The 15,079-nt window shown below is 36.6% G+C and overlaps 2 protein-coding genes across 5 annotated transcripts in view; both read right to left on the minus strand.

The window, feature by feature from the left end:
* Positions 1 to 211: 211 nt before the first annotated feature.
* Positions 212 to 15,079, minus strand: part of ALKBH8 (alkB homolog 8, tRNA methyltransferase) — a 74,328-nt gene continuing 59,460 nt past the window's right edge. For 3 of the 4 annotated variants that reach the window (XM_033413414.2, XM_004284013.3, XM_049714089.1), the window contains 2 exons: positions 2,181 to 2,330; positions 212 to 1,183 (listed from right to left, as the gene is read on the minus strand). In XM_033413414.2, the coding sequence (XP_033269305.2) occupies positions 626 to 1,183; positions 2,181 to 2,330 (708 nt within the window). In that variant the 3' untranslated portion in view covers positions 212 to 625. Of the gene's footprint in view, positions 1,184 to 1,226; positions 2,061 to 2,180; positions 2,331 to 15,079 lie in introns of those variants that run through there. The other variant, XM_033413415.2, reaches the window with a different exon arrangement.
* Positions 10,649 to 13,184, minus strand: LOC105748793 (KRR1 small subunit processome component homolog). The gene is given in 1 exon segment (XM_033413416.2): positions 10,649 to 13,184. A coding segment is annotated over 1 exon segment (1,146 nt). The 5' UTR covers positions 13,178 to 13,184; the 3' UTR covers positions 10,649 to 12,031.

The following is a 15,079-nucleotide window of genomic DNA, read 5'->3' on the forward strand; positions in this document are numbered from 1 at the left end:
GAACTTAAAATAGTAACTGGTACAGAGTAGAGGTTCAATAAATATTTACTGGATGAAAGTTCCTATATTAATATATGGGTACTATCCAATTGACTAAAATTTTACTGAGTACCTACTATGTGTCAAGCCCTGTGCTAGTAAGGTGTAGTGACAGAGTGGTTATCATCTATGATTTTACAGAGCTAACAATCACAGATAAAACTTCAGACAATTTTCTACTGAACAGGAATATTTTCTTTATTATTGATAAAATGTTATGTGATTACTTCACTAAGATTCTATACGATTTAGTTCATTTAGTAACACTTTATAACAAAAGTTTATCTTTAAAATGCTGTGCTCTTACCCTAGGATCCCAAATATTTCACAAACTACTTCAATCACTTTTAAAAACCATCCCTGTTACTCCCTATAGGAGAAGCCTACATTTATGGATTAAATGATGTCAGCAATAGTAGAAGATCGAATATTTCCTAACTAATCTCTACTTACAATTTCTCTCAGGCACTCTCCTTTGATACTTTTCCTCACGGTTTCTCTTTAACTAATAATACAGGTAATTTAATCTCCTTTTTTTTAAAAAAAGCTGAACATTTATTCACTGTATATATGTTCATAGAGATGATCAGACCTTTTGAAGAATCACACACCAGTTCCCCTGATCATAGTAGCTTTGCAGTATGCTGATATTACTCAAAGTCTGGCAGGCAGCTTCCATTTCTCCCTCACAGAACACATGGTAGTAACGATGAAACACAGGACCTGGGTCATGGGATCCTAATGGTCCAAATGGCTCAACAGACTTGCCCTTACCAGGATTTTCCTTAAGGTGCCAGGGAACCAGTAAGTCTTGAGAATGAAAAGAAGTCCTATTAGTGTGAATAGGCAACTTGGAATTAGTAACTTTCCTTGAATTATATCCTCTATCCTGAAAGTCATTAATGGAGGGAACAGAAGGTGCTGAATCGTGATTGCCCACATCAGGCATCTGCTTCACAAGCAACTCTTGCACTGATGTATCATTGCTGATTTCCTCTTTCTTTTCTTGGCTAATTCTGTTTTCTCTAAGATACTTGGACTTATTATTATTATATTCTTGTTCCATTGCCCAAACATAGATGAGTGCCTTCCCACCAGGTCTTAGGAGTCGAACAAGTTCTTGGAGAGCTGCCACTCTACGCTCCTAGTTAAAACAAAAAAACAACAAAAAACCATATTGCCATTTATCAATGAGAAAGAGATACAGAGAGGAAACAGGAAAATATAACTGACTATAGGACTACTTTCAATTAAGATGGACAGTACAGAAAATCAAACATGAAACAAATCTTATAGTTAAAAAAAAGGGGGAATAAAGGAGAATTTTGCTCTGCAATTGAGAGGAAAAAAAGTGTTGATAAAAGGGGAAAACTTTTTTTTTCTTTCTGATAATAATACAGAGGCATAGAGGCTTTTCTGCTTTGTTTGAAATTCAGTTGAGATCATAAGATATATTGAAACTGCCAGGAATTCCAGCACAAAGGGATCTATAATGTTATTGCTTAGATTGGGGGAAACGAGTAACACCTAGGAATAATAAGATTTTTTTTCCTATAAGAAAAATATAAAATATTAAATTCACTTATTTTAAAATTAGAAGCAGAGTGACTAATTAAAAGCATCAGCATACTACTACCATATAAATACCTGAGTTTTGAAGAAAAGAACAGGAAAAGAAGAAAAATAGAATGGGAAGAACATGAGACTCAGATGTCAGGAATGAGAGTGAGAGCCGAGAAAGCAAGATGGGAAACGGAAATAAAGAAGAAGCTCAGAGGCTGAGGAGACAGAGAGAATACTCAAGAGGCTTAGAGCTGATGATCTCTTAAAGTCTCTTACAGCTAAATTCTGCGACTCTGTGGGTTTGAGGAAGACATTTAAAGATGAGTAAGACTCAGGTAGGAAAAAGGCAGAGATGTGCAGCAATAAATGCATAGTCTCATCAGACCTCTGTTTAAGTAATCACAGCTCCCATGTAACTCATCTCCATTCCACAGGCTTTCTTTAAAAACTGCAGTAAACTGACAAGAAAAGAGAATGGAAAGAAAGGAAAAGCTAAAATGGGGTCCAAATCAGTAAAATCCATGAACATTTCCTGCCACTTAGTTACAAGTTCTTGGAGCAAGAAAGACAATACTTACTGCTGTAGCAAAATGGTGAATAACAGCAATGGAGATGCAAGCATCACAAGACCCACTGCGGACTGGTACTGCCAAAGCATCACAGACAAAGGCCTGATAATGCTTCTCTCTACAAATGTCCACAAGGTTTTGGCTACGATCACAGCCAATCTATAACAGATAAAGAAAGAATTTCAGAACAACTTGTTTAAATGTCATAAAGTTATTAGACAGATTTCATATTCATTGTGAAAGGGTCTAAGACCATGATATTATAGGTTCTTACAACCAGTACAAAGTCAGCTTATATAATTTACAGGGCAGCATTTATTACCTTAACAGGTATCAAACAATTCAAATTAGTGAATGGAAACAAAATAACTAGAATAAAAATAACATTGGTGGAAATGGGAGGTCCTAATTGGCATCTAATTAATCACGACCCAGAATCTTGATCTTTTTGTAATATCACACTTTATTTTATTTTATATCTTATCGTATCTTATATTCTGCGCCACACGGCATGTGGGATCTTAGTTCCCTGACCAGGGATCAAACCCACACCCCCTGCAGTGGAAGTGCAGAGTCTTAACCACTGGACCACCAGGGAAGTCCAATATCACACATTTTAAAATGGAAATTATCGCATAAACATAGACATTTAGTCTTTTGGGGGAAGCTACAAATAAAGAGGTTCTAAGGTATCTCTTATTAGTATATAAACTATTCAGTAATGACCCAGATATCAGGAGGATGGCTTATTTTTTTTCCTTCTCCTTTATACTTTTCTCTATGTATTACTTGCACCATCATAAAATAAAATCTTCCCAAATAAAGTTAAATAATTTATTTCATTTTTTAAAGCCATTGAGTCTTGTTCTGCTAAATACCTGAATTCAAAATTTGTAAAATGCTATTGAATTAAACCTTTTGGCATAACCAAACCATTCTATGGGAATGACAACACTGAAGGCAGCTGGCAGCATCCTTTCATCTCCCCAAGCAGCTGAGGCCTAACATGCCTTATGCATATGTCTGGTTCTGTGGCAAGTATTTGTGGGCTAGGACTGCCTATATGCTCTCTAGTTTTGTTGTTGTTTTTGTACACAGTTTTGCTGTTTAGTTCTAAAAATACCATATATAGAGAGAGACAGGAACAAAGACAGAGACAAAGAGAGAGCACACACAAGCACGTGCAATGTGCACATATAAATTGAGGGAGGAATAGGAGGAGCTTAAAGAATGTTAAATCACTAATAATTATCTCCAGATATTTCTTCTTAACCCAATCTCTACAAGAGAGAAAAGATATGTATAAGTAGATTTCATCTAACAGAAGTAGCCACCTCAGGTTCATTTGAATTTTTGCTATAAGTAAGCATTGATCATTGCTAAGGGATCAGGGTTCCCTCAGTCCATCTGAGAATAAAGATATGAATCTTCATGTCAAAACAATTCTTATTAAGTCACACTGCCATGCCAATCATACCTAATATGAATTTGCTCAGTTTCTAATAAATATTAAATAGCTTCGGTATTCCAGCCCACAGCTGCATTAATATCTGAGGTATAATAAAAGGTACCAAGCTAGAGGTAAAGTATAGCAATATCATTTTGGTATAATTTTAAGATGGAAAAGTACTAAGGGCCCATTAATAACAACAGTGGCACAATTCCCACTTAATTGCTCCCTTTACCTGTATAAGATATATAACTGGCTATTACTCTTATTTATTTTCTTCCATATCTTATGCCAATAGTCACAATATCAAGATGACAGTACCACTCAAACAATATGTATATTATATTTTGGTCTTTGCCAGGTTTTATTACAATAAAATTCAGTTCATGGAAACAGAAGTTTCAAGTATGCCCAACTATTACCTTGCTAAAAGTCAACAAGAAGAAATCCAATGTGCCTATCCCCAGAGATAGAGCTTGACAGTTACTCAGAGGAGGAGAGTTATTATCTGAGGATCACAGATAAAACAGAACAAGGAGAAGAGCAACCGAACAAAAACTAGAGAAAATTTCCTTCTTCTTCCTGCCAGACTCTTACAATTATTTGTACAGAGCACTCCTTTTCACCAACAAATGAAATCAGGGGCAATTTTAGTCATAAAGTACCAGGTCTAATGTAGTCCTGACTCATACCTGGCTCAGTACTTTCACCTTTCACTTATTTTGCCTGAGTCTTCCAAATACTATAGTCAAATCAACAGTATTTTCTTCTCTTCCCTTTCTATTTTTAAATTCCCTTAAGTTTTTATACCAAGGATAGTACCAGATATTTGAAATTCTCCCTAATAATGCTACATAATGTCAAAAACAGGACAGAAAATAGCTTATGTATAAATACTCATTAATGGTAAGGGACTCATGTAAAGCTACATATTTCTGTATGTGGGATGGAGATGAATGACAATAAAAACACATATTGGTTGGGCTTAAAATGTATACTTTATACTTCTATATAATTTTTAAAGTCTTCAACATAATATTAAATATGAAATTCTGGAAGTACTGGTAAAAATGAAAAAGTATCCAACTTAGTAATCAAACTAAACAAGGTTTAACTTTTCTCCTATTAAAGTATCAAAAATATTTTAAAACCAAAGTATACCACAGTGATAGCTCTGTGATACAACTTCCTGTCATAAAGTGTTGTTGACAGTACAAATTGGCTAGGCCAATTTTAAAAAGCCATTTGGCAAACCATTTTTTTTTTTTTGCAGTGCGCAGGCCTCTCACTGTTGTGGCCTCTCCCGTTGCGGAGCACAGGCTCCAGAAGCGTAGGCTCAGCAGCCATGGCTCACGGGCCTAGTCGCTCCGCGGCATGTGGGATCTTCCCGGACCAGGGCACGAACCCGTGTCCCCTGCATCAGCAGGCGGACTCTCACCCGCTGTGCCACCAGGGAAGCCCTGACAAACCATTTTTTAAGAAAGATAAAAATGTTCACAATTTTTCATCCAATAATCATTCTTCAAAAAATTTATCCTAAGAAAATAATCCAAAATATGGAAAAAGGTAAACAGGCTAATGAAATTGCCTTTAATGAATACCCACCATATGTTAAAGCAGATTCTTTATATAAATGTACTTAACTCTTGACAGTGGTGGAAACAAGATGGTGGAGTAGAAGGACTTGAGCTCACCTCCTCTCACAAAAACACTAAAGTCCTCTCAAGAAAACATCAAAATTGCAACTAACTGCTGAACAAAAATCAACAAAAAAGATATTCTACATCCAAGGACAAAGAAGAAGCCACAACGAGACAGTAGGAGGGGCGCATTTGCAGCACAATCAAACCCCATTCCTGCGGGTGGGTGACCCACAAACTGGAAAATTCATCACAAAGTTTCTCCCACGGGAGTGAGAGTTCTGAGCCCCATGTCAGGCTCCCCAGTCTAAGGGCCTGGTGTTGGAAGGAGGAACCCCCAGAGCATTTGGCTTTGAAGGCCAGCAGGGTTTGACTGCAGGAACTCCACAGGACTGGGGGAAACAGAAACTCCACTCTCGGAGGGTGCACACAAAGTTTCACGCACACCGAGACCCAGGGACTCAGAGACTTCATAGGAGCTTGGCCAGAACTACCTGCTGGTCTTGGAATGTATCCTGGAGGGGTGGGGTGGGGTGGCGGCTGTGGCTCACTGTGGGAATAAAAACACTGGTGGCAGAGGTAGAGGTAACAGGGAGTACTCATTGGTGTGAGATCTCCTGGAGGCCGCCATTTTGATACCAAGACCTGGCACCACCCAACAGCCTGTAGGCTCCAGTGCTGGGATGCCTCAGGCCAAACAACCAACAGGGAGGGGACACAGCCCCGCCCATCAGCAGACAGCCTGCCAAAACTCTTCCTGAGCCCACAGCCACCTCTAAACACATCCTTGACATGGCCCTGCCCACCAGAGGGACAAGGCCCAGCTCCACCCACCAGTGGGCAGGCACCAGTCCTGCTGACCAGGAAGCCTGCACAACCCTCTAGACTAGCCTCACCCACCTATAATACTGCAACCTGCAGCCTGCAGCCTGCAATCTACAATCCTGCAGCCTGTAGAACAGAAACTGCAAACACAGAAAGTTAGACAAAGTGAGATGACAGAGAAATATGTTCAACACAAAGGAACAAGATAAAACCCTAGAAGAATAACTAAGTAAAGTGGAGACAGGCAATCTACCTGGAAAAGAATTCAGAGTAATGATAGTAAAGATGATCCAAAATCTGGGGAAAAGAATGGAGGCACAGACTGAGAAGATACTAGAAATATTCAACAAAGATATAAAGAACAAACAGAGGTGAACAATACGATAAGTAAAATGAAAAATACACTAGAAGGAATCGATAGCAGAATAAATGAGGCAGAAGAACAGATAAGCGACTGGAAAGACAGAATGGTGGAATCACTGCCATGGAACAGAATAAAGAAAAAAGAATGAAAATAAATGAGGACAATGTAAGAGACCTCTGGGACAACATTAAATGTATCAACATTTGCATTATAGGGGTTCCAGAAGGAGAAGAGAGAGAGAAAGGACCTGACAAAATTATGGAAGAGATAATAGCTGAAAACTTCCCTGACACGGGAAAGGAAAACATCACCCAAGTACAGGAAGTGCAGAGAGTCCCATACAGGATAAACCCAAGGAGGAAAATGCTGAGACACACATTAATCTACTTGACGAAAATTCAAGACAAAGAGAAAATATTAAAAGCAACAATGGAAAAGCAAAAAATAACATACAAGGGAATCCACATAAAATTACAGATGATTTTTCAGCAGAAACTCTGCAAGCCAGAAAGGAGTGGCACAATATATTTAAAGTGATGAAAGGGAAAAACCTACAAACAAGAATATTCTACCCATCAAGGCCCCCATTCAGACTTGACAGAGAAATCAAAAGCTTTACAGACAAGCAAAAGCTAAGAAAATTCTGCACCACCAGACCAGTTTTACAACAAATGCTAAAGGAACATCTCTAGGCAGAAAAGAAAAGGCCACAATTAAAAACAAAATTACAAATGGGAAAGCTCACTGGTAAAGGCAAACATACAATAAAGGTAGGAAATCATCCACACGCAAATATGATATCGAAAACCAGCAACTGTGAGGAGAGTACAAATGCAGGATATTGGAAATGCATTGGAAATTAAGAGACCACCAACTTAAAATAATCTTGTATATATACATATAGACTGCTATATCAAAATCTCAAAGTAACCACAAGCCAAAAAGCTACAATACATACACACACACAAAAGAAAAAGCAATCCAAACACAACACTAAAGACAGTCATCAAATCACAAAACAGAACAAAAGAGGAAGGAAAGGTTCTTGAAAATATAAACAAAATTGATAAACCTTTATCCAGACTCATCAAGAAAAAAAGGAGAGGACTCAAATCAATAAAATTAGAAATGAAAAAGAAGTTACAACTGACACCACAGAAATACAAAGGACCATAAGAGACTACTACAAGCAACTATATGCCAATAAAATGGACGACTTAGAAGAAATGAACGAATTCTTTAAAAGGTACAATCTCCCAAGACTGAATCAGGAAGAAATAGAAAATATGAACAGACCAATGACAAGTAATGAAATTGAAACTATGATTAAAAGCTCCCCAAAAACAAAAGTCCAGGACCAGATGGCTTCACAGGCGAATTCTATTAAACATTTAGAGAAGAGTTAACATCTATGCTTCTGAAACTATTTCCAAACATTGCAGAGGAAGGAACATACCCAACCTCATTCTATGAGGTCACAATCACCCTGATACCAAAACCACACAAAGATACCGCAAAAAAAAGAAACTTAGAGGCCAATATCACTGCTGAACATAAGCGCAGAAATCCTCAACAAAATACTAGCAATCAAAATTCAACAACACAGTAAAAGGATCATATACCATGTTCAAGTGGGATTTATCCCAGGAATGCAAGGATTTTTCAATATCTGCAAATCAATCAGTGTGATACACCGTACCAACAAACTGAAGAATAAAAACCATATGATAATCTCAATAGATGCAGAAAAAGCTTTCAACAAAACTCAACACCCATTTATGATAAAAACTCTCAAGAAAGTAGGCATAGAGGGAACTTACCTCAACATAACAGAGGCCATATATGACAAACCCACAGCCAACATCATTCTCAATGGTGAAAGACTGAAACCATTTCCTCTAAGATCAACAACAAGGAAAGGTTATCCACTCTCAACACTATTATTTAACATAGTTTTGGAAGTTTTAGCCACAGCAATCAGAGAAGAAAAAGAAATAAAAGGAATCCAAATCAGAAAAGAAAAAGTAAAGCTGTCACTGTTTGCAGATGACATGATACTATACATAGAGAATCCTAAAGATGCTACCAGAAAACTAATAGAGCTAATCAATGAATTTGGTAAAGTAGCAGGATACAAAATTAATGCAGAGATCTCTTGCATTCCTATACACTAATGATGAAAAATCTGAAAGAGAAATTAAGGGAACACTCCCATTTACCATTGCAACAAAAAGAATAAAATACCTAGGAATAAACCTACCTAAGGAGACAAAGACCAGTATGCAGAAAACTGTAAGACACTGGTGAAATAAATTAAAGATGATACAGAGAGATATACCATATTCTTGTATGGGAAGAATCAACACTGTGAAAATGACTATACTACCCAAAACAATATACAGATTCAATGCAATCCCTATCAAACTACCAATGGCATTTTTCACAGAATTAGAACAAAAAATTTCAAAATTTAGGGCTTCCCTGGTGGTGCAGTGGTTGAGAGTCCACCTACTGATGCAGGCGACACGGGTTCACGCCCTGGTCTGGGAAGATCCCACATGCCGTGGAGCGGCTGGGCCCATGAGCCATGGCAACTAAGCCTGTGCATCCGGAGCCTGTGCTTCACAACGGGAGAGGCCACAATAGTGAGAGGCCCACGTACCGCAAAAAAAAAAAAAAAAATTTCAAAATTTGTATGGAAACACAAAAGACCCCAATAGCCAAAGCAATCTTGAGAAAGAAAAACGGAACTGGAGGAATCAGGCTCCCTGACTTCAGACTATACTACAAAGCTACAATAATCAAGACAGTATGGTAATGGCACAAAAACAGAAATACAGATCAATGGAACAGGATAGAAAGCCCAGAGATAAACCCATTTACATATGGTCACCTTAACTTTGATAAAGGAGGCAAGAATATACAATGGAGAAAAGACAGCCACTTCAACAAGTGGTGCTGGGAAAACTGGACAGCTACATATAAAAGAATGCAATTAGAACTCTTTCTAACAGCATACACAAAAATAAACTCAAAATGGATTAAGGACCTAAATGTAAGATAAAACTCTTAGAAGAAAAGATAGGAAGAACACACTTTGACATAAATCACAGCAAGATCGTTTTTGACACATCTCCTAGAGAAATGGAAATAAAAACAAAAAGAAACCAATGGGACCTAATGAAACTTAAAAGCTTTTGCACAGCAAAGGAAAACATAAACAAGACGAAAAGATAACCCTCAGAATGGGAGAAAATATTTGCAAACGAAGCAACTGATAAAGGATTTATCATAAATGGGTGTTGAATTTTGTCGAAAGCTTTTTCTTTACCTATTGAGATGATTATATGGTTTTTCTCCTTCAATTTGTTAATATGGTTTATCACATTGATTGATTTGTATTTACTGAAGTATCCTGGCATTCCTGGGATAAACCCCACTTGACTATGGTGTATGATCCTTTTAATGTGCTGTTAGATTCTGTTTGCTAGTATTTTGTTGAGGAATTTTGCATCTATTTTCATCAGTGATATTGGCCTGTAGTTTTCTTTCTTTGTGACATCTTTGTCTGCTTTTGTTATCAGGTTGATGGTGGCCTCTCAGAATGAGTTTGGGAGTGTTCCTCCCTCTGCTATATTTTGGAAGAGTTTGAAAAGAATAGGTGTTATCTCTTTTCTAAATGTTTGATAGAATTCGTCTGTGAAGCCTTCTGGTCCTCGACTTTTGTTTGTTGGAAGATTTTTAATCACAGTCTCAATTTCAGTGCTTGTGATTGGTCTATTTGTATTTTCTATTCCTTCCTGGTTCAGTCTCAGAAGGTTGTGCTTTTCTAAGACTTTGTCCATTTCTTTCAGGTTGTCCATTTTATTGGCATACAGTTGCTTGCAAGTAATTTCTCATGATCCTTTTTATTTCTGCAGTGTCAGGTGTTACTTCTCCTTTTTCATTTCTAATTCTGTTGATTTGAGTCTTTTCCCTTTTTTTCTTGATGAGTCTGTCTAATGGTTTATCAATTTTGTTTATCTTCTCAAAGAACCAGTTTTTAATTTTATTAATCTTTGCTATTGTTTCCTTCATTTCTTTTTCATTTATTTCTTTTTTTTTTTACTAATACTTATTTTTAATTGTTTTATTTTAATTGCATTTATTTTATCTGCCAGTTACATTATGTAAAATGATTTTCCATTTATAGTAGTGGTATATAAAAAGTTTATATATAAAGGTTATATAAACAAGTTGATTGAAACAGTCAATGGTTATAATTAAGAGACTTGGCTTTTTAAAAGAAAACAAAAGCCTCACCAGTATCTATTCTTTTAATTCTTTTCTTTCTTATTTTATAGCTAACCCACAACGAGACAAAGTGACACGTATGTATATAAACCTTAAATTGTATAAGATCTATCTGAGTTATGTTACTGCATTATGAGGAATAACATTTAAGAGTATATTTTATGTTTGTTTCACAGGTTACTACTCTGTTGTGTTTCCAGACTGGCCAATATTTCCACGTAACAGATACACATCCCTTTTCCTCATTGTTACTCCACCAATCCTAATACTGAGTGTTATAATTATCAGTTTGGTCAAGCACAAATACCCTCATTTAGTTCTTCTGAACTAATACAATCCAGGGGGGGAAAAAGCCTCATTCGTACATGGCTTTAAAAAATAAAATTGGGTGTTATTTCTAATTTGCAGCAAACCCTTACTCAAAAGAAGAAATGGTTCAATTTCCTAACATTAGAAGGTAAACTCATCTTTACTTTCCACTTTTTATGAAGAAGCATTGTTTTCATGCTGCCACAGCTGTGACTTTCAGTGAGTAACCTACCCCCCGTGTGCCTTAGCTTCTAAATATGTAAAATCAGTGAGCTAGATTTAGGCGAGTCCTGGCCCTCATCAGTAAAAAGCGTTTCTATGTAACCTGTTGCCTGCTGCTTCAACTCCAAATATCTGGTTTTCCCTGTTCTCTTGCAAATTTGATGTCTTTCTGGTTCACTACTTCCTCAGACTCATATTGGAATAGTAATTAAGGGAATTAATTTAAAAGGCCTTGCACTTTTGGATTATGGATTACTCTTGGAACAAAATGTAAAATAAGATTACAAAAAGGGATAAACCTAAATGTTTACTTGTTGCCATTAGAGCACTGAAAAATCTATTTTCCTCAAAACCAAATGCTGGGACATGATTATATTTAAAGACTAACCGATGGCCTCAGACATTGGATTTGATGGATAATTACAGTAGCTAAATTGCAAAAATCTTTACATAAACAACCTTAAGAATTACCCCTAAAACCATGCCTAGATAAAACGTGCCTGGAATAGATTAGGTGCAATGCATATAAACACATATATACCACCTTCTAGTATAAAAATTTTCAAAAAACATGGAGAATACAATAATTTATAAAGAATTGCTGTTTATGTAAAGAACAAAACAAACTCAGAAAAAAGTGATCAGGGTATTACTTCTCAGGGATAAGGCAACTAATGCCCTAGTATCTCAAAATCCTTTACAAAAGGAGATAGCTTAATAAATTCTAGCTCAGGGATTTTTGTTTGTTTTATGTATGTTACTTTTTTTTCTTCTTTTTCTTTTCATCTGCTTCCATTTTAAGCTTAACTTCTTCAGCTGTAAGGGCTCCCAGTTTCTTACTCTTCGCTTTCTTAACCTTTTCCTTGATGGCTGCCACATCAATTTTAGTTTCAGTAGAAGCTTCCTTAGGTTTCACAACTGGTTTTTCTTTAGGTGGAATAAACGCTTTGTTTCTTTCCTCTTGTCTCCTACTAAGAGCTTCTGCTTGTTTAGCCTTTATTGCTTCCATTTTCTGTCTCCTCTTTTGACTTGCCTTCAGAAAGTATTCACCAGTAGCCAATTCTTTATCAATCTGACTTTCTGGCTGTGGTGGTGGGAATGGTGTATACTCCTTCTTAACAGTTTTCTTCTTTGGTTCCTTGCGTTTATTCACATTTTTGTGCTTGAACTGTGGCAAAAATCTTTCCCAACTCTGTGATCTTAACTCAGAATCTTTCGCCAACTCTCGTTTAATCATTAAGGTTTTAATGTTATAAATTGGATGAATATTCTCCATAGTGTCTAGGACTACTTTTCAAACCTCTTTTAAGCCACTAAAAGGTCCAATGGCTGAAACCGTGTTTCCCTGTACCATAATGTAACAGTTTGTTAAGAGTTCCAACGCCTTCAACGTAGATCCTTTGGGACCAATAAGCCATTGTCTTCTTTTTACAAATCTTTCTTTATTTCTTACTAAAGAACCTATTTTAATGATGTCACATGCAACATCATCCTGAAGAATTCGTACTGCCTGTTCAAATGAAACACTCCTTGCTAACAGTTTTATTAGGTCTCTGGCCCTAATGATGATATATGGATCAAATGTCTTCTTTGTTGTACAGACAGTCATGCTGCCCTCGATCAGGTCCAGGGTTGCATTAACATGATGTTCACTCAAGGCTTTCTGTACCAATGGCCAGCACTCTTTCAAGTAAGCCTCTCTATATTTTGGAAACAAAGTTGCAAAACTGCTCTCCTCCAAGAGTCCTCTGGGATTGTCCTCTTTGGAAAAAGCTGGCTCCTTCCAACCATCAGGAACAGTGAGGAGTTCTGATTCATCTCGGCTCTCCGGCTTCGGCTTCTGGCTACGAAATTCACTTTTCCTAGATGCTGCAGCTTGTCCGTCCTGCTTGGAGGACGCCATCTTCAAACTGCTCTTTCATTTATTTCTAATCTGTTCTTTATGATTTCTTTCTTTCTGCAAACTTTGGGTTTTTTTTTTTCTTCTCTCTCTAATTGTTTTAGGTGTAAGGTTAGATTATTTATTTGAGATGTTTCTTGTTTCCTGAGGTAGGGTTGTATTGCTATAAACTTCCCTCTTAGAACTGCTTTTGCTGCATCCCATAGGTTTTGGGTTGTCGTGTTTTCATTGTCACTTGTTTCTTTTTTGATTTCCTCTTTGATTTCTTCAGTGATCTCTTGGTTATTTAGTAGTGTATTGTTTAGCCTCCATGTGTTTGTATTTTCTACAGATTTTTTCCTAATCTAGTCTCATAGAATTGTGGTGGGAAAGGATACTTGATATGATTTCAATTTTCTTAAATTTACCAAGGCTTGATTTGTGACCCAAGATATGATCTATCCTGTTGAATGTTTCATGAGCACTTGAGAAGAAAGTGTATTCTGTTGTTTTTGGATGGAATGTCCTATAAATATCAATTAAGTCCATCTTGTTTAATGTATCATTTAAAGCTCGTTTCCTTATTTATTTTCATTTTGGATGATCTGTCCATTGGTGAAAGTGGGGTGTTAAAGTCCCCTACTATGATTGTGTTACTGTCGATTTCCCCTTTTATGGCTGTTAGCATTTGTCATGTAGTGAGGTGCTCCTATGTTGGGAGCATATTTACAATTTTTGTATCTTCTTGGATCGATCCCTTAATCATTATGTAGTGTCCTTCTTTGTCTCTTGTAATAGTCTTTATTTTAAAGTCTTTTTTGTCTGATATGAGAATTGCTACTCCAGCTTTCTTTTGATTTACGTTTGCATGGAATATCTTGTGCCATCCCCTCACTTTCAGTCTTTATGTGTCCCTAGGTCTGAAGTGGGTCTCTTATAGACAGCATATATACAGGTCTTGTTTTTAAGTTAAGTATTTATCTAAGAAACACATTCAGACTGAAGGTACTCTAAAATCAATGCACAGAACATCATGTAGTGAATAAGCTAGACCAAGCTCTGGGTATGCACATCTCAACTATTATTGGTACAGTTATAAAGGCAATAAGTTTCTTGAAGGTATAAAATCTTTCTTATAAAATTTAACTCTGAAAATAAAGCCAACAGCTAATGCTGATGCTAGGAATTATGGAGTCTAAATAAGAAATGTTTCTTAGCTAGAATATAGAAATTTTGAATTAAAGAGCAGAAGAACAAGCTCATGCATAACTCAGATCAGATAAGAACAGATTCACCACATTTACTTCTCAGAGAAATGAATAGTTGTTTATAAAACTATTTCCATGAGAGCCCCAGCTAGTATTTTTAAAATATACTCTGTAAAGGAAATTATATAAAATAGTGATACTAATAATTTTTTAAATTCTGAGACTATCTTAGATATACATTTGAATACCCAGAATGAATGTCTCAGGTCACATCCTCTCATGAATGTCAAGAAATGCACATATTTTCATGCTCAAAGATGGCTGTTCAAAATACACTCAAGTATCATTGCTCCATCCAGGTTGGAGCCTCAGCAGCTTAAAAAAGTAGTTTTTTCTTTTACCATACATAATTCCATTTCTTGTATAATGAAAACCATAACTCCAACCCAGACAAGTAGTTTTCATTCATTCATTGAACCACACCTACTGAGCCTTCCCTACAGGTCAGACAATGGCAGTAGGTTCCAGAAAGAGCAGACAGGAAAGAACACATGCAGACTGCCACTGATAAAATGAATGTAGATTATGGAGAGTGAGTACACTTATGATTTTCTATTTCTTCTGAATATACTCCTTCTTGAATCAGCTTCAGGTTTTTGGTTCAGTTTATCAAGAAATCATTTTTCTTAACTGTAACAGGATAATATTATCATATGAC

Source organism: Orcinus orca, chromosome 8 (assembly GCF_937001465.1).
Source record: "Orcinus orca chromosome 8, mOrcOrc1.1, whole genome shotgun sequence".
Classification (NCBI taxonomy): domain Eukaryota; kingdom Metazoa; phylum Chordata; class Mammalia; order Artiodactyla; family Delphinidae; genus Orcinus; species Orcinus orca.